Here is a 20,539-nt window from a genome sequence, read left to right as displayed (position 1 = left end):
ACAGAAACTGAATCCTCCACCTCTGACTGTTTTTTGCCGACAGGAGCTCAGGTGAAAGGTGGGAGAGAGGTGACTGTGTGGATCAAGACCGGCAGCTAAACACACCCAAAGTCACACAGGCACAAACACACAAACGGGTGCCCAGGTTTTTGAAATGTAAAGTCAAGATGGGAAGCTACACTAGAGCTTGCAAGCCAGTCACTTTGATCATTGTCAGCAGCCTGAGTAGCACTTAGTTACTGAAATTTCTCTTAACATACATAAGATATGCATAGTGTACGTTTCCCCATCAATAACCAACCAAATAGATCTGCTTTAAACCCCATTTAATAAGATGTGAATGTGCACTGGAGCCACAGTATAGATTTTTATTGTTAGATGTGAGTTTTTTATTTGTGACTATTGCTTGGTTGTTGCAGAATATTCCATGAATTTTATTTGTATGTCTGCAGACAACATTGTGAGTTTTTGACTCAGTAGGGCAGGTTATAGTGTTTAGTTTTGACATTAATAATAAGACCTAAGACAATTTAATAAAATGTTGTTTTATATTCTTGGTGGTGCATGACTGGCAAGCCTTCATCAGGATTCAGTGTTGTCCATCCTAATAAACTGTTTATTTCAGTGTTAAGAGCAGTCAAAATGCTTGCTTTTCTAAAATGATCGGGTATTTACCGCTCAGATGTGTAGTTAATAATAGTGAACAAAACAAAAAAACAGACAAACAAATATTAAGTCGACCTTGGTTAGCAGTGTTACCATTAGCAGACATGCCGTTCCATGGGTCACCATCCTGTTGTGGTGCGAAGGCTTATGTGTTCCTGTGAACCTGAGAGCAAAGCTGCCGGGAGCTTACAGTTACTGTAGCTGCTGGAAAGGTCAGTCATGGGTACAGAGTGAGAGACAGACTTGATCTGGCAGACCCGTCGCTAAGCCTGATTTTTTTTATTGTTTTAATTATTTCACCTCCAGTTTCCTGAATTTGATATATGATCACTTGATATATATATATATATATATGATCACTATATGATCACGATGATGGTGATAATATTTTCCACTTCTCTCACTAATTATCTGCTCATTTGTGCCTGAGTCAGTTGTGTAACTGAAGTTTACAGGACTTGGCAACCAGTTGCTCATTCTGCTTTGGATCTGCTTTAATCAAACAATTTTTTACATGCCAGTCAAAGAGAGATTTGGAAAATTTGCTTCATGTACAGCTTGCACCATAAACAAGAGCTCATAAAAGATTACCTTTGACTCTGGCCCCTATAGCCACATCCATACCAACCTTATTTTATTCTTTCTCTGCATATTGTCAGGCTGCTAAACACCTCAGAAATAACACACAAATAACACAGCCTCTTTTAAGAAAATTAATAAAATATAATCTTTATTAAAAACAATTATTGCACAAATCCAAAACATAAATATAGGCCTTTGGCACTAGCAATCAAAACTTTCCCCTTTTACCTCCTGTGTGTAGCAGTGTGTCATTATGCTATGGTGATACTAACTCCTTTTATAAAGGCATCTCAGGTCACTGGAAATGCTTGCACATACTAGAAGCAAAAACTATAGAAATGTTCATTTTACATTACGTACAGAAGAATGTTGTGAATGTTGGACTGTTTTACAAGATATTTTACTCTGTTTGCTAAAACTGATTTTATATGTTCGACTTCTACTGAGGCAAGATCTCCACATTGCTAACTATCTGCTTCATTTAAAACATTAAGGCGCAAAGTGACAGTACTAAGACATCATAGTTTTAAGGCACAGAAATTCAGAAAGTCGGTTTCATCTCAAACTCAAGCTAATACTTTACAGCTTATCAGTTCATTAATAACATGACCTTGGAAAGTAACACTCACTCACTGTAATTTATTTTTTTCTCAGTCTTGCTTATTTGAAACGTAATTGTACAAAAAAATGCCTTTTCAGTGGCAACTGGCTTAATAAAGCCGACCCTTGTATTGTCTGGTATGTTGTGTTGGATGATTTCACTTGGCTTGTTTCACCAGTTTCTGTTTGTTTGTCTCTCTTCAGACGTATAAATTCTTCTTTCGTGACTTGTGCAGCCTTTTGCCTCTCCACTTGTTTCCTTGTGTGTCTTTATGACTATGCAGGGTACATAATACAGTCACCTCCCTGTTACACCTGAGTAACTAGTGGCTCCCGCAGATATAGATTTCCTCCTCTGGATTCTATACTTTGCCCTGCACACAGTCCACCCAGCAGAGTCCCATTCAGAGGGTTGCAGATGCCTTCAATAGTATAATAATCTCCCTCTAGATCCCCATCCCCTTCCTCTGTGTCCTCCCCCTCAGGCTCATTTTCCTCCCACAGTGTTGTCTTAACGTGCGTGTATTCGGTTTGGTCCTCACATTCAGTCTCGCGATGATAGAAGTAGCTGAAGTTGGACACGATGACAGGCACAGGCAGCGAGATGGTTAGCACACCAGCAATGGCGCACATGGAGCCCACCAGCTTGCCCCACACCGTCTCTGGGTACATGTCGCCATAACCCACCGTGGTCATGGTGACCACCGCCCACCAGAAGGCATGCGGGATACTGACAAAGGCTGTTTCATTGTGGTCCACTTCAGCAAAGTAGATGGCACTGGAGAAGAGGATGACGCCAATGAATAGGAAGAAGATAAGCAGGCCCAGCTCGCGCATGCTGGCCCTTAGTGTCTGACCCAGAATCTGGAGGCCCTTGGAGTGACGAGACAACTTGAAGATCCTGAACACCCTCACCAGCCTGATGACTCGGATGATGGCCAGGGATGTAGCTGGAGAGGCGTCATTGTCTTTGGCCAGCTCTGTTCCCAGCGTGACAAAGTAGGGCAGGATGGCACTGAAATCAATGATGTTCATAACGTCCTTGAAGAAGTGCATCTTGCTGGGGGAGCAAGTGAAGCGCATGATGAGCTCAAAGGAGAACCAGCAGATACACATGGTCTCCACCAAAAAAAAAGGGTCCTGGAAAACACTGGGTGGAGGGGGCATGTTTTCTGACACATTCTTTGGATTTGAGTAGTACTTGTAAAAGTATTCCTGAAGGGGAGAAGAGAGGACAGAGAGGGACAAAAGAAAAGATGTAATTGTAAAATATAACCTCACATCACAGTAACACAAATGAAAATACACTATTTAACTGTAATTTTACAGACGTGGTCTTTATATTGTATTTCAGTTTGTCCGTTCCAAAGCTAACTAATGGCACTTTCTCACATGTAAATCTGTTTGCCTGGTTTGAGTCAGAGACTAATTGATACTTTTGGTTTGTTTTCAATTTGATTCAGTGTGATTTCACACTGCATAAATTTTAGCAGACCAGAAAATAGAAAACATTTGCTGAAGGGTGTGTGGGAAGGTGCAGGGCTGAAAGCGTATTCTTTCATTCAATGACCACACACAGTCTTTCTTACATTGCTGAGAAATATACCGGCGAAAAATGTAAATAAACCTTTTGCAAGTTCAAATAGAACTCATGGAAATGAGTATGAGCATGGGCAACAGGAAGCAGATGTTTGGTTACTGGCAGTAGTCCTATTTTGGTGTTCCTGTCAAATACATTCGGAAGTTGTGGGTCAGTTTCAACGCTCACTAAGGCTCAGGGCTGTCAACAATGTGTTGATCCATTCTTTCCACAGAGGCTGTGCTGTAATCAGAAGTCGGTATGACCGGACAACGCGAGCCAATGAGTTCCGACCATGACCTGTGATAATAAAATGCTGTGCGTTTGATTCACTTCCTGCAGTCGGGTCAAATGCGTTCACAAACAACAGCGCCAAGAGGGCAAGTGCCACAGGCATCAATTCAAACAGACTAAATACCGCATGTGTGAAAGCACCCTTAATGTAGAGCTACTTGTTAATTTGCAAACTATTGCTGATATACTACCCTCTTGGTGTTCCGATAAAGTAATAAATTTTATGGCAAAGAACCGTGTCATCCACCATTTCATCATGCCATCATTAAAGTGTATGACATGTATGGCATTACATTTCAATCATAGTAGTGCCATTCTCTCTGTCAATCCGTCCACCTGTCGTTCCACTTTCACTGTCAGGTAGTGGCTGTTTTCCTTAAAGTATCTGACATTTAACCCATAAAACATGGAACAAAGGGTTCCATGCATGTGAAAATGAGTGTACTGATTAATGTAGTATCCATAAAAGTTACAAGGAAGCTCAGTTGTACAGTAAGTTATTGCTCATGACTTTCAGTAGCAGGTTGTGACAGTGTTTATTAATAAAGGTGGACATCTATGTGTTGATGTGCTCCTAGGGCTCTCCTAAGACTATATATAGCCACTTGAGATCTCCAAAGAGAAACATGAGAGTGCCTCACTACACCACTCCCCATCCATCTCCACCTTCATCGCTATCCCATCTTTCCCAACACTGCAACTGCGCAACATTGCCAGAGCGGCTCGGTGGGGCTGCCACTGACTTGGACAGGAGTGAGTTACAGTAGTTTCCTGGCAGCTCGCTTGTGCAAAGGCAGTAAGGCCTAGCACAGCAGTCCTAGAGGAATGTGTTAACATGACACAACGTATGCTACTCATCCAATGAGACCTTTCATCCTCCACAATCTAAGCCACCGGAAGGTCTCAGCTCACCTTCATGTATGTGTCCAGTCAGCTGTGTGACCTTTTTCAATACACCTTATTCTCCCTTTCCACCTCGTCCTCCTTTTATTTGTATTCCAGTCCCCACCCGTTACTCCCTGTACCCTTTCACACTGCCTCGATCCAAGTGTATCAAATTTAACAGCCGACTAAAATAATCACACCATAAGCCTTCCTAGATGTCTCTCTCTCTGGTCTGTTTCCAACCATATTGGCCAGAAGTTGTCTCCATGTCAATATTTTTTCCTCTTAATACTGTAGTACTCACCGAGTGTGTGTTTACCTAAACACCTGCTGTCAGTGATATCATGTTTCCATTTCACACATGCGGTCCTACATCCCATTCAAGACCATTAGGGATATCCAGGTTTAATTTGGGCTTTCTTACAGGCCCATTTTGGAGTAGGTCAACAAACTTGAAAGCTTTGCACTCAAGCAAAATTGAATGAATATTCAACTTGAATCCATCTTATGAACTGTTAGAAAACACTGGTATTTTGTTCAAAAGAAATACTCCTTTCAGAATGACATTGCCTTCATCTATCTTCTGTTATCCATCTGGTGTCTACTTATACTATATAGAACTTGGTGTAAGCAAAAGAAAAATTGTAGTATTTCATGGTGTCACTGACAACCTGAGTTTTACCTATTTGTTGATGTTAGCCCTCTAAATGCCAATAGTTGTTAATTGAAAGAAACCCAACTGTTACCTCTCCTCATCCACCTGATTTCCCTGAAATTTCAAGACCTTGAAAAACCAGACATCCTGTACTCATCATTATTATCCCCATTCCTTACCTCTCGCATCTCCTTCTCATTCCTGAAGTCAGGCAGTGTCTCCAGGCAGAAAATGAGGATGGACACCACAATGACCATAACACTGATGATGGCGATGATCCGCGCTCCTGACGAGGACTCGGGATGCTCAAACAGCATCCATAGTCTTTTCTGGATTTCGTTGGTTGGCAATGGCCTTTCCTCCTCTTTGGGAAAACCTTCATCCTCCTTGAACCGGTTCATGACTTCCTCTCCCAGCTCGTAGAATGTCAGCTCGTCCATAAAGATGTCCAGAGGCACGTTGGTAGGCCTCCGAAGCCTCCCGCCTGACTGATAGAAGTAAAGAATGGCATCAAAGCAGGCCCTGTTGCGGTCCAGGAAGAGCTCGTTCCGCAGTGGGTCAAAGTATCGTAGCCGCCGTTGTGGGTCCCCAAGCATGGAGTCAGGGAACTGGGCTAAGGTGCGAAGCTGCGTCTCGTACCGCATCCCTGACACATTGATGGCCAGCCTTTCGCTCAGCGCCCATCCACTTCTCCACAGAGAACCAGATCGCCGGCTGTCCTTCTTCTTCTCCTTCTCATTCACTTTGATCTCCTTTTCTCCTTTCTCCTCACTGTTGAGCTGGTTCTTAAGGTATTTGTCTTTCTCTCCATCATTATCTATCATTCCACCTCCTCCCACATCTCCTCCATGGTCACTGTTCTCCATTCCAGCTTGTGTCCCGGGTCAGGGAGGTCTGCACTTCACTCTCCTGAATTTGTAGAACTGGACTTTGGACTTAAAGAGGAATCTGTCTGAAACCAGAGTGACAGCTCCTTCAGTTGATTTATGATATGTATGAGTAATCAATTGATTTATTAGTATTAAGCTGTTAAAGCAGATAGCTAAAGGGAACATACTGCAGCAGTTCAGTTCAGTAAACACTTGCCATCACAGACCTCACCACAAAGAACAAAGACCTTCACTCAAAAAATCTTTCTCACCCACTAATAATGCATAGAGGTGTTATCTTATTTAATTTTCAACAGCAAAGGTGAACTGTGAAAGTTACTTGTCAATCGAATGCACCCAAAAATAGCAGCCATAACAGATACTGTTAGTACACAATTAGCGAGATGAAAAGTCACTCACTAAGTGTAAAGCAGCCGATGACAGAGACTAATGGGCAGGTTGAAAAGTCACATTGTTTGTTTCCTGTTGCTCATCAGGATCTTTATCTTTCTCTGTGTCATCATGTGCGTCTCTCCTATACACAAAGTCTGTGTTTGGCTGTCTTCATGTGACTCCACAGATCTCCTGCCCGTGCAGCTCACCTCTTCCACAAGGCTGTACACAAGCTGTGCTCCCTCTTGTTTGCCCTGGGGACATCCACAGTCTCGTCTCGCTCCTTGCTGTCTCACGTCTGTCTTGAAATTTTTCAGGAATGCTGTCCTGTTGAAATTCAATCTCCGCGAGACCCCTCCAACCCCTCCCTGTCCTTTCCCTCGGTTTTTGCTATGGGCCGAGGCAACCTTCACCCTTCCTATCAAATGTCACCCCCCCTCTACCCGGCACTGGATGGTGTGACCCGCTCTAACAACCATGGCACTCTGTAAGGCTGACAGAGGTCCCTCACTGTCCTTTACTAAGTCAAATGTAGACAGTGATAATCACAGAAAATACTGGACGGTGGTCATCGCCAGTCCAGTTGTTGGTGATTGTCTATCTGAATATCTCATATTTAACCCATTTGAGAAATTTGTTTCAAATAACAAAGTGTCACAATGATAGTATTTGTGTATTCATAAGAACATGGAACACCTTGACACTGGTTGGAACGATCATGAATCAAATGCTAATTTCACAAAATGCAACGTGGTTAGTTTGGTTTATTAATATTTAGTAAAAGTATCCATTTTTCTTATATTTTCTCAAATTTCCCAAATTTTGAATAAAAAATTCTCAAGACTAGGAGCATGCAAATTCTGCAAGCATTCCTACAACACGGAATTGCATTATCTAAGAAAACTCAAAGAATTTTTTTTGTCATGTTCTTAGATCTTAAATGATGTAAATCTTTGATACAGACTGTCCATAAAAAAATCTGCCTGTGATCTCTCATTACATACAATGTGACAAAATCATACGAGTGCATCATCACTGATACTTGAAACTTAAAGTTCAAAACAAAACCAACATTTAACTACAAACTGAAAAATATGGGGAAAGTTTAGGAGAACAGTAAATCCAGATGTTAAGTAATTTTTTTCTGCATTCACAAATATTTCTTGTGAATTACAAAAAACATATGTACAGGAGAAAAATCAAATAAATCAATAAAAAAAACTAATGCTTACAATAAATTATTCAAAGTTTCAGTCATTTACTTGCAGTCTTTATCCATCTAAATAAACCAGTGCAGGCTCTTTTGCCAAGACCTGTTTGCACCACCAGAGGGAGGTGGTGTATCAACACAATGAAGATAAAACTCAAAAAGGCCTGTGCCGACATTTCCTCATGCCTGCCTCCACAGAAAAAAAAAAAAAAAAAAAAAAAAAAAAAACACTGCTCACTGGGCTGCCACTGAACACACTGCCACTTGATAACATATGTGATAACATGCCATCAATTATATAATTAAGCCTGGTTAATATGAGTCATTGCTGTGTTGTGCTGCTAATGAAAACAAGCTTGCACATTTTGTACATGGGGTGACTCAATTACGCAAACATCCAACAATATCTGCACATCAAGAATTTAATATTGAGAAGGGAAACTTTGTGCCCTAAGAACATTCAACCCTACACCAACCGTTCACAAGAGGACCTGAGCTGTATGTAGAATTATATTGGACCATTTTTCAAGAAGTCTTTGAGGACCTCAATGTCTTAAAGAAGCAGAAGTCGATCAATGATGTCCACATCTTCCACAGAATTTGACTATAACTTGGTGTTCATGAAACCACTCTTGACTTTGTTTTTCAGTGTATACATCAGAGACCACTATCAATCTGAGCAGTTTGTTTAAAGTATTTATAAAAATTCAAGACAACTTTTAATCAGTTATTATACTTATTATTCAAGAATAAATCATTTGGAGTTGGTTTAAATCTTTGGAAAATTGTTGTATGAAACTAAAATATAATTCCAGTGCCAGATTACAGTTACATTGAAAGTTTTTAAGGAAGTACAACACGCTGGAGAGATTTTCATAAACAAAATCATTTTCATCCAAAGCATGGTCAGGCAGGCCTTAAATCACACCATCTGAAGCCATGTGGCCTATAACAAACTAACATTTTAACAAGACAGAACAGCATCTCCATCCACAATACAAATGGCACAAATACAATTTATCCTAGTTAGACTCACAGCCAAACATGATTGGCAAACAGTTTCCTTAATGGTGGTGTAACAGTTTTGAAATCACCTATTAGATGACAAAACAAGTCTGAATGTTTACCATAGACTGAACAACAGCAACATTTCACTGCTTAAGATTGAAGGAAAGTGTTTTTTTTTTTTTTTTACCAAAGAACTGAAGGTTGAACTTCACAGATCTTCAGCCACTCTATTCTGCAGAGATATACAATCCCTTCTGGTTTATAGTTGTGTGGAAGAAGATTCATTTTCCATTAAGACAATGATCCTAAACAACCCAGTCGCCAAAACAAAATGTTGCCATTTTACATTCCTGCAAACCAGGAAATACATTGCATATTAATATTTAGACTTTTGGCAAATGTGGTGGAGCCTGGGCTACCAGAGGAGGTTTGGAGCTCTGCAGTTATTGAGTCAGCAGAGCGCTGGCCACTTTTACGCACTATGCACCTCAACCTTGGTGACGCCGCTCTGAAACATTGGGTAAAGTTGCTGTGGTTCCTAAACACTTTCACTTTGCAATAATACCACTTACAGCTGATGGTGGAATATCAAGGAGGGAAGAAATTTCACCAACTGACTTGTTGCAGTGGTGGCATCCTAATACATTGCTATTACAGCAGCACGCTGGAACTGAGTGAGCTCTTTAGAATGAGCCATTCTTTCACAAATGTTTGTAAAGGCAGGCTGCATGGCTAGCTGCTTGATTTGGCAATGGGACTGAATGAAACACCTGAGATCAGTGATTGAGAGTTGTGTCCCAATACTTTTGTCCATTTGAAGTATTTAAATTCCAAAGAAGACCTTTATGACCTTATGAGTGTTAAATAGCTCAGGGCTGACATTGCAGGTTGAAGGCATCTTTGCCTTTGTAAACATACAATAAAGTCATGCAGATTTTGGCGACACATGACTGATCATACATTGGTCCAGACTTTGTGATTTCCTACAGCACATTATGCACCTGTGCCTTAATCTTGAATATAACCGGTTTGCAAATGACAGCCTTGCAATTCTGTGGTAATATTTGAGGACTTAGATTTGGGGTTTTTAGAAAATATCCTTTCATCTTTGTCAGTGAGCTTCAACGTGTGACCCCTGACCATTGTTCCACTTTGCCAAAGCTATTGCTTGTGTTTTGCCTGTGTTGCCATGATTTTTGAGCCTTTCCCCCATACTATATAAAATAAGTTTGTAGTTTTGTGACTCGTGCTCCTGTAATGCAGGCAGCTATTATTCAGCCTCTTTGGAATTATGGTAATTGCTCCATGCTGCGCTGAAAACTCTTATATAGAGATGGTGATTGCCAGACCTCCTATGAGCCAGACACATACTGCTAATTAGTATTCAAGTTAATATAACTCACTTATGCAACTGCTTTTGGAATTATGACTTAGTTACTTCAAACTGAAAGTCTTTGTCATGTGGTGTTTCCGTTATAATGTCCTTCTTGTGTACTTCCCTTTGCTACAGCCCCCTTTTTGTCTCTAGACCTGCATTGGGACTGTGTATTGTATTATATACCATATTTGACTGTCAAAATGACAGTTTGTCTGCAGGTACTCACGAAGGCTCTTTCTGGATTGAGTCTCGCATGTAGTTGGTGTCCTGTTTCAAAAACATTAGACTTCACACTATAGATCAGCAACAGCTACTTGATATCGAGGCCGATGCTACAGGGAGAGCACTTAAGTGTTACCGCCTCATTCTCAGATGTCATGTCACACTGTTACATTTGAGCTCAAAATTATGGATTGCAATTATATCACAAATCTTTATTTTAGGAGCTCGGGATGGCTCAGTGTGACACAATGGCTAAGAGGAAAGGAAGCAGACAGATACTCAAACCGTCTTTGATGGCCAAGATGGCATCAAAATACACCAAAGTGAATGTCACCTTTCAGTCTCTTAGAAAAAGGTATTGGAAAATCACATCTTCCCATTAGATCAGATATCAGTCAACATATATTCATTGGACTGAGGTGTCTTGTGCATGAGAGAGTAATGAATACTGATAACTATGACGATCAACACTAGTACAGTATCCAACTAATTTATACAATATGCACAGGAGCACGTTTTATCAGTTACACATTTGAGACAACTGGCACACCGTTGATATCACTTTTTCATTTATTTGAAGTTCATTTCAATGATTTTAAGCAATTTTTTAATGTCTTTTAAAAAGCATCTCATGACTTTTAATCAGTTATTCATTCAAGCTGCTATGGAGATTGGTTCACATTAGATCGCATTGACATTCATACATTTTAAGTCTCAATAGTCGAAATATGTTCAATTATGACACTTTATTGATATGTTTCTATTTTTTTTTCTCTTCAAAATATAAAAAGATAGATCATGAACATTCCATTGAAATATACTTTATACAGTTCTTGATGAGTTGTTCTCTGTGTTCCAACATTTCAAAAATAAAATCCGGCATAAGTCACAACCAGATACTCCAGTGACCACCTTTTCTCCCTGTTTACTCTCCTCCTATGACCGCAGTACAATGGACTAGTACCTAAGTCTGTTTTATATAGTGTGATGCCATGTGAAATGAACATACATCTTTTATCTTTGGAATGCTACGAGAATGCATGACGTTTGTCTTTGACATTAGATGTATGAGTTTTGGTGTGACTTTTGGAATGTTTTGTCAATTAAGGATTAAAATTTGGGATATGTTAAAACATAATAGCACATATTTTCTGATTAAAATATTTTAAAAAATCGAACCCCTGTGATAGTAACAGTTCTTTTGAACCATATCTATTCTCATTAATTACATAAATTCATACGTTTTGGGTAGTTGGTGTGCTTACTATCGTTATTAAGCCACTATATATGTGGCTGTAATAATTTTTAATTGATGCCAGAACATCTGTGTCTCATGGAGCATACAGTAAGTGTCCATCAGTGGCATTGGTGGTGCAGATTGCATATCCTCAATTTAGACAAAATCATATCAAACAGAAATCAAGGAGTATTTTGGTTTTATACAACAGGCACATAAATAAAAGGAAAACAATATGATGGAGGACCATGACACACAAGGACCACATAAGACCATCTGAAAACCTGCAGAGGTTGTGTCATGGCATTATAATTACATGCAGCACACTGTATGTAGTTATAATATTATACTTTTGGTTATGTGAATGTTATGTAGCCCATGTAGATGACATTTTCATTATGGTTTGCAAACCTTCTGTCAAAGATAAAACAGACTTAGCACTCTGACATTGTAACTCATTCTGTTCAACATGACTAAATCAAATGGCAGTATTACGCAATAGAAAAGGAAAGACATCTTTTTCAGCCTGGCATGGGCAGGACAGTCACAATGTGGAGAATGAAGCGATGGCAAACTTAACAATCAACAATGAGGAAAGAAAATAAAATGACAGTACTTTACTATACCAAACGTAAACTGTCGGGTGAAGCACAGAGTTTTTGCAAGTGTGCACACCATTGCTGGAAGTTTACCTCTGAAATATTCATGAGTGTCTCACTTTGCAACCCCTAAAGCCATAGTTGCTTAATGCCTTCTAAAATGGGAACTGAAATCAGAGTTTTAAAGGGAAAAGAACCAAAAAAAAAAAAAAAAAAACCCAAAAGACCATTTTCGCAAGTAGACAAAAGTTCTAGACCCTGTAAAACCAATGTAGACCCAACTGAATCCTTGAATAGCCTTTCTAGTCTACGCCACGGCCTTGAGTCTCATCTCCAGGAGAGCCTCCAATTGTTATGTACTCAGGATGGACACAGGCTCGTTCTTCAGCTGCCTGAGCCGAGCCCCGGACCAGCCAGGGCCTTAACTCCCACTTGGAAAACCAACCAAGGATGAGGTGCTTGGCGAGCTCACCTTTGACGTAAACTACTCAGCAATGAGAAGCTTTTGGGCAAGGCATCATCAGCCTCTCCTCAGTGGCCACTGGTATCTCTCCCCCTGTCTTTCGCTCTACATTTTGAGAGCTTCACTGACATCAGTTTGGAAGCTCTGGGTCTCTTTTGATTGGCGCCTGCATGACAGTCGTGTGCTATGGTGAGCTGCCAGTTAGCCAGCTGGACGATGGTAACTCCATGGATAATGACAGATACGAGACCTGATCACCTCATAACGAAGACGAGCTACCACTACACACTCATGCTGACACTGCGAGTGTGAGGGGTGTTCACTTGCCTCTCAAAGGAAGACGTTGCTGCTCTACAACACGGCACAGTGTTCATAGTTATCGGGTTAGGATTCATGACAAACAACAAAAGGAGCTTAAGGGGATATGTCGAGACTGTGTTCCCCCTTGAGAGATTGACAATCAAGTCATAACGCATGCGTTTTTACACATCACTGTGAGGTGTTCACATTATCGTTATCTATATACTAGAATTTATTATGTAAGAAAGAAAATAGCAAACCATCTACATCTGCGCACACCATCAACACACCTGAGTCCTTTAGAGCACACACAAACTTTGGAATGGCAGTTGGTTCCATGCAAACCTGAAATCTCTCTTGACTATTGGCCGGTACAGTATCTATCATAACCAGTCATTGGTCTTTATTGGATAACTTTGACTTTTACTCCCATCTTTCTCCTGAGGACTAGTGGAAGAGGACTGCCTACACCCAAGCAAAATCCTGCCATGGGACATCCAAGACCCTTACGAATCTCTAAACGATGAGGCATTGAAGATACCCGCAAGGATCTCCATCTGCCCTGCTACAATCATATGACAACTGTTATTATTGCCAAAGGAAAAAAAAGCAAACTTTGTATATTAATCGACCAGTCAAACTTGCAGTATGGAGAGCTGTTGTTTCAGAACTGCTGCTGCTGCTACGATAGTTGTGCAAATGGTTCAAGGGAGGAAAACACTGGAGCGAGTGACAGCAAAGGATAGCATCCTTTGAACAAATGCTATAGTTTGGTGAAGTCTTGAATGATCGCTTTTGACTGAATGACATGGTTGAAAATATCCTGCTTGATGCATTACAAAATGAAAACAATGGCAGTGATTCAAAACACTGGAATGAGGAATGTGGGGCAGTAGTAGCAGAGAGATTTCATCAAACAAAACATAGTTCAGGGTGTACTTTGCAAACATACATGTTTCAATATTCACATTTTTTTTACTTTTCAAAACAAAATATAGCTCTTCTCTTTCATTATAATCTTTTTTTTAAAACATTAATTGCATATAACATTTTTTTTTTGTTAAATTCATTTTATATATATTTTTTTGTATCTCTAGCACCCTTGTCTTCAACTAAGGGCTTGCAGAAAAGACAGTCATGCAGAGTAGTCATGCTGGTAAACAAAGTTACAAAAATGCATTATCTTTTTTTTTTTATTTGTTTATCTCAGCGTCCATCCAGTGTCAACCCCATGTCTTTCTGTACAGACAAGAGTCTGTCATCGCTCCTTGTCTTTCAAAAAAGAAAAAAAAATCCCGGTCCTTGTGGGGGGAAAACAACCGTTGCCTTCACCCACCCCGTCTTGACATCGACTTCTCTTCCAGTCTTTTCCCAGGACGTTGATGGCGTTTCGTGATGCCAAATTTGCCACTCACAATTGCATCTGATTTTTTTTTTCTCTTACATTCTGGCCTGTGTCTGCTCATGAACTTCCTCTGAAGCCGATGTTTGAAGCCAGTCGATTTGTTTATCAAAATATAGATTTGTTCTCTTTGTACACTTCCACACTTGCTTTTCCCTTGGTCCGTTTCTTCTCCGTTCTCCCTCCGCTCAGGGGGTTCCCCTCCGTGGGCCATCCTCAGCTTGATGTCGACTTGCCCTTGGAGCAGTTGTTGGCAGCAAGGAGGACAAGAGAGAGATGGGCAGTATACATCTGGGGGTACTTGTGCCTGATTGGCAGTGTAGGCCTTTGTGTTTGGGGGAAACATCTGTCTGATTGGTCCCTTTCAAAATCGTTAACAGAATTGCCAGCTAACAGACACTTTGTGTGACATAGGAAGTGTCCTTGTGGTAGAGGTTTCCTTTGCTTTGTAAATTAGGGAGGCTCATGTCTCTTGTTACTGACTAAAGAGTTCTTAGGACTTTGAGCTTTGTCTCCTTCAGTCAGTCTGTGCGCTGCTCATGATTGATGCGAGCAGTTTGTCAGTCAGACATGGGAAAAATAATTATCATTTTTACATGTGCATAAGAGGAGAGGGGTTGCTAGAGGCAGTTAAAGGACTCACTATTCATTTTTTTTTTTTTTTTTTTTTAGAGGAAAGATATTTTCTACTTTGTACCAAACAAGAGGCAATGGCAGGTATTGGGGCGAGTTGAAACATCGCCCGAAATGGAATAGTCATCCTAATCTACAATAGATTACAGAAGGTCAGTTGGCACTTGCATGCCACAGGACCTTTGGTATCCCATGTGGATTTTAGGGAATGTATGTGTCATTACATGAGAGATAAAGAGAACAAGTCTTTGCCCACCAGTTTCCTGTGGTGAATCTTTCATGTGAATCACAGCATAAATGCCATACAAGAGCTGTTGGAGTTGATGCTACATGTGCTTCACGTATTCATCCTCACAATTAGTGCTGCAGCTTTTGATTTTCTCACTATCGGTGGGAAGGGCAGTGTCATTGTTTGTGACAAAAGTGAATGGAAGACATTGGTTTACAGGCAAGCATGACTGCTCCACAAGTTATAACCTTGCATGAGTGGCTAGTGTTATTTTGTTTCATATTGATTTCACTTTCACTTTTTTGAATGTCAAGTATTTTAATGAGAAAGACTGATCCTTTGTCTCTCATGTAGTCTATATTATTTCTTGTTACTTGTGAGGAACCCAAGAGGAAAATGACATCTAAAAGATCCTTTGAATGCATAAATTCTTCTCTCTTCAAACTGTTGATGGATTAAGTAAAGTTATTTCCCAGCCAACAAATGCTACAGTATGTTAGCAGAGATGCTACATTGTTCATTCAGTCCTTTGTGAAGACGAGTAGTTATTTGGAAACTTGTTAAGTTGCTCAGTTGATCAGCACTGTGGATGATACTGTAGTTGGTCATCATACAAGATGGCGATTATGATGTCGTCAAAGTGATGTCATCTGGAATGTGTTATCAGGAGTCCTTGTCTCTCCCAAAGTGTGTCAGTGCAATGCTTAAGTCAGTTTGCCGGAAAAAAAGGTCAGTCAGACGGTTGTCAAAAGTGTGGTCGGAATTCCGAGAGGCTGCTTTGGTAAAAACGTGAGGAGCAGACCACATGTTTTTTTTTTCTTTTTCTTTTTTTTCATGATTAACCTCTGGTCTCTCTCTTGTCACGCCAAAGATCTCCTTAAAACTGTCCATCCGTGTCACACCTGTTGCTTATGTGGCTCCCGCCGCAAATTTGTGATTACCGGTAACTGACTCTTCTTTAGACAGAAGGCGAATGCTAGAAACTTAACACTGTGAAGACAAGAACAGAAAGCCATTAATATTCACTTCATCGAGCATTTTAACTTAGCCAGACTAGAAAATGACTCTCTGTCAAATGTAGTGCGTCTAAACTTAATCTTAACAGGCATTTGTGTTTAGATTGGTTTACAGTAGTATCAAACTAATCTAAAGCAATCTTTGTTATTCGTTTCACAAGTTTCATAATTGGAATTAGTCAATTCTATGAAAATCCATGTCTTGTTTTTTTTTTTTCTGTTCAATTTCAGTTTGTGTTGCTAACATTATGGACAATAAGGAAGTAATCATGGGTCACCATTACCTGCACACTGCTGGTTAACTGTACATGTGAGAATGAAATGCACATATTTGAACTGCAATGACAACTCTAGTACAGCTACAGTAACAGTCTACGCCCAACATACACACACAGAAAGCAGGCACATAAATTATTCCAAGATGACAAAAATGGTTAATACATCAATGGAAATAGTAAAATTGGTGGATGACCGTTTCAGAAAGTCAGACATGAATGAAACAAGCTGCCAGCCGACTGACTGGCCACCGTGCTCTCCACTCGCTCTGAAAATAACAAAAAAAAACAAAAAAAAACAAAAAGAAAACATAGTTGTCTTGTCGTTGTACAGCTACATAAAGCCTTGAAGGTGTAGAGAGATGTTCTTCATGTGTGTGTGGGAGTGTATGTATGTGTGTGTACGTGAGCGCAAATGGTTTCATTTGAATGACATGAGAGAACACCTTCATGACAGACAGACACACGTGTACATTCTGTCTGCTCCTCATGGAAGTTTACACATCTCAAATAGGAGCTATGGTACATTACATTGTAAAGCAAATAGCAAAACTAGACATTATGCCGACACCATTTCAGCAGCATTAACCAGCCAGTGAAGCAATGCATAATGCCCACACAAGTGTTAATTCAACCACAGTACTGTCAAACACATTGGTCTATGTGTATTTCTTTATTTTTCAATCATCGCCTACAGTTATGGCTATAGATAACAAATTTTCTGCTGTGTGTGTGCATCATGCATTGATCATGGACAGGTTACACACTCCTGCCGCAGCCCCACCATCATGAGGATGGAGCATAAACCGGCCCGCAACATAACCATCGGTCTTTGTCATTGCTACCACTTTTGCTCTTCTGATCTGCTCTTCGCTTCATCTCCCTCCTCTTCTGTCAATTCCCATTGTACAATAGCTTCGTTTCTGCAGAGAGAAGCTGTTTGTGAGACACCACTCATTTTGTTAAATGCCATTCGAGACAGTGCATTGAATATATTTTTCTAAATCTAATTTGTTTGTTAAAAAGAAAAAAAAACAAACAAAAAAAAAACACGAGACGCGTTCCATTGCAGCGCTTGGAAAACATAACAGAGCATCCAGCATTTTAAATGAGGACTAATGGATTTGGAGTAAAAATGGAAGGTAGATGGGCTCTCAGGCTGCAGTTACACTTGTTCCAACGGATATCAGGGCTGGGCTAAAATACACCATGTGCCAAAGATGTAGCAAAACAGTTGACTTTATTAAGGCGTGTAAAAGGGGTCTAGACTGCTCTGTAGAGTTAAATTAAAAGAATACCCATATTTTTGGGCAAAGCTCCTTGACAAGAAGATTGTAAGCAGTTTCACCTCTTTGTGTCCAGCATTAAATTAGTGGCATAATTAGACGTGTGACTGCTACCAATCTTCTCAGCCGTTTATGTAATCCTAATAGATTAAGCTACACTGGAAACTCTCCTTTTTGTCACATGAAGTAGAGGACTCCACTTGTAATATGTATTTACTGCTGCAATCACTGTATTGGTTTGCTTGGTTAATTATAATATCAGAATGAATCAAGCCAAGAGAAAGTCTACCAGCCAGGATTTTCAGCATACATTAACCATCTCTCTGTATATTTACAAGTACAGTGCATGCAACCCATGTTTTTTTCTGTGCATTGTCATTACAGCTGAATTAATAATGTAATACTTTTCGGATCAGACATACAAATCCACAGTATGCCATAGAACTTTTTCAGTATTATTTATGAAAGATAGCATTGACTTTGTTTTAGAAAATGCAGGCACCATACTTGTTTTGGCATAACCACCATTCCAGATTCTTGCAGCGTTGCGCCGCTTTGCAAATATTCAACCAAATTCATTTCGTCATTCAGACAGTACACTGTCCCCGTGTTTCCAGTTTCACTTTGTTAGAATCACTTGCCATGACTCTTGTCGTCTCACACTGACAAAGCATACATCGAAATATGCGTTTCATATGATTTTAATGTATTCACATGTGTAGATACAGATATGTACATTTTCAATAGTAACCACTGACCTATCAAGCTTTGAAGGTGCAGCTAGTTAAATCTAGCTGGTTTGCTTGAACTCCTAAATTGACATCAGAGCCTAGAGGGGCCTCATAGAGGCACGTTCAACATCTGCTTGTTTTGTTTAGTTAAACAACGTTTATTTCAAAGTGTCCTGGGTGATTTGCATTGGCCACAACAATGTGTTACGACTTTTCAGTCTCAACAGAAACAAAGTTTAGACATTCTTCTGATCCTTTTTGATACATCACATTGCTAACATGAACAAAACAGTACGTCTGTAATCACAAATGTCCAAATTAAAATGGCTGTGCACTACGAGATAATGCGATTCGTCTGATCATCATAAATGACATAACCCTTTGACAATCGACTGTAACATTAAAGAAGAGCATTCCATCGCAAGAGCTGCAGATAGACGTTTTCCCTGACTTTCAACAGAAATGATACATTCCAAATAAAACAGCATACCAGTAGCATTCAAATGATCTACATAATGCAACATCCACATTCAAGATTCATTTGTAAGGTATGCATGTGCGTTCAAAAGGTTTAATGAGGTTTTGTGCACCTGGAGAAGTGCTGGCTTCACACTGAAACTGAGGCAACAATTTTTGATCAGCTCTTCAGGCATACCAAGTACTGCGTATGCCTTGTGGAAAATGATATGTCGTGCCACAGTTTTATGAAGCAAAACATACAGTATGTCATCACTATACACTGTTGTGGAAGCGTTCAAATTAACAATGAAACTGTTGACTGGGTTTTCTTACATGTGAGCACTAGTACCTTAAAATAAATTGACAATCAGCACAAAATATCAGAAAATTCTGTCAAAAAAAACATGTATCAGCCTTCAAAAACCCAAAGTCAAGCAGTCAGTATGTCCTGCAATGTATAAGCATATGGTTATTATAATTAATGATGACTTGAACCATTACAAAGCTCTCACATTACTGTTCATTTGAGTCATTGCTCTCATCTTAAATGTCTAAATTCTGAAAGTTTAGGAGTCTGGAAGATTTTCAGACAAAATGGCAGACATTTTTCTGATTGTAGAAACATACGGACAGTGGAATCAGGAGCCGATATGTTACGTCTGACCCTAAAGAGGTCCTCGGCATTTACACCTGCAAATAATTATTTGTTAATCCTAAAGCACTTCAATTTTTTTTTCTTCATGATCCGAGAAGTCATACTACATTTGCTTGTTGAAGAACTTAATGACAGTGAAACAGAACATCATTTGTTTGACAAATATTATTTCTTCAGACACTCAGTGGTACAGAAAATTCATTCCTTACAATGAGATACACAGTAGCAATACAAGTGAAGTAAATATAAAACAATTACAAAACTAAAAATTATTCCTATCATAAAACTAAAAATGGCAGCTACAACATCAAAAAAGTCTATTGGACCAGTAAGACGAGACCAAGTTGAGTTAAAACAAGACAAATGGCTCATGTCATTTAATACTGTCAATACATTTAGATCATGACCATCTAAATCAAAGACAATAAGTAGACTGCCTATTAATTCTGTGCATTTTCAAGATTAAAAATAGATCTGCATATTTACATATGTATGTGCACAGCATGTTTCCAGCATTAATGTAATATTGCATGTATATTGCATATGTGACCATGTGTAATTAATTTCTTCTTTTTTGCTTCATCTTATGACATTTTCATATCTCTTTTCATATGAGAATGGCAATCTGAGGGAAGACCTCGGACGTGTTTGGAAACAATAAAAGCTCAAATTTGCTCAGAGGAGAAATGAAAATGATGCTGCTTATTTCTTAAGTGTCCACTGACGTGTTTGTTACCCAGCTAAAGTCACATTCCAGGTATTTTTAGGTGAATAATAAACAGATTGTTTTTTCGACTTTTTTCTTTCTTTTTTTTTTTTTTTTTTTACTTTTTTGGTTATTTTTTAAACAACTGTATTTCCCTCACAAGGAAAAAAAAAAAACAATGGAAAAGTAAAAAACAAACAAACAAAA

At 39.5% G+C, this 20,539-nt stretch overlaps 1 protein-coding gene across 1 annotated transcript; it reads right to left on the bottom strand.

Moving 5' to 3' along the window:
* Positions 1-2,157: 2,157 nt before the first annotated feature.
* On the bottom strand, positions 2,158-6,127 carry LOC115377859 (potassium voltage-gated channel subfamily A member 7-like). The gene is made up of 2 exons (XM_030077919.1): positions 5,441-6,127; positions 2,158-3,063 (listed from the first exon to the last, which is right to left on the bottom strand). Exons 1-2 carry the CDS (start codon positions 6,125-6,127, stop codon positions 2,158-2,160), a joined length of 1,593 nt encoding a protein of 530 aa, XP_029933779.1.
* Between the last annotated feature and the right edge of the window lie 14,412 nt (positions 6,128-20,539).

Source organism: Myripristis murdjan, chromosome 19 (genome assembly GCF_902150065.1).
Source record: "Myripristis murdjan chromosome 19, fMyrMur1.1, whole genome shotgun sequence".
Classification (NCBI taxonomy): domain Eukaryota; kingdom Metazoa; phylum Chordata; class Actinopteri; order Holocentriformes; family Holocentridae; genus Myripristis; species Myripristis murdjan.
Note: the sequence above shows the minus strand (reverse complement) of the source record. Positions and strands in the feature narration are given on the sequence as shown.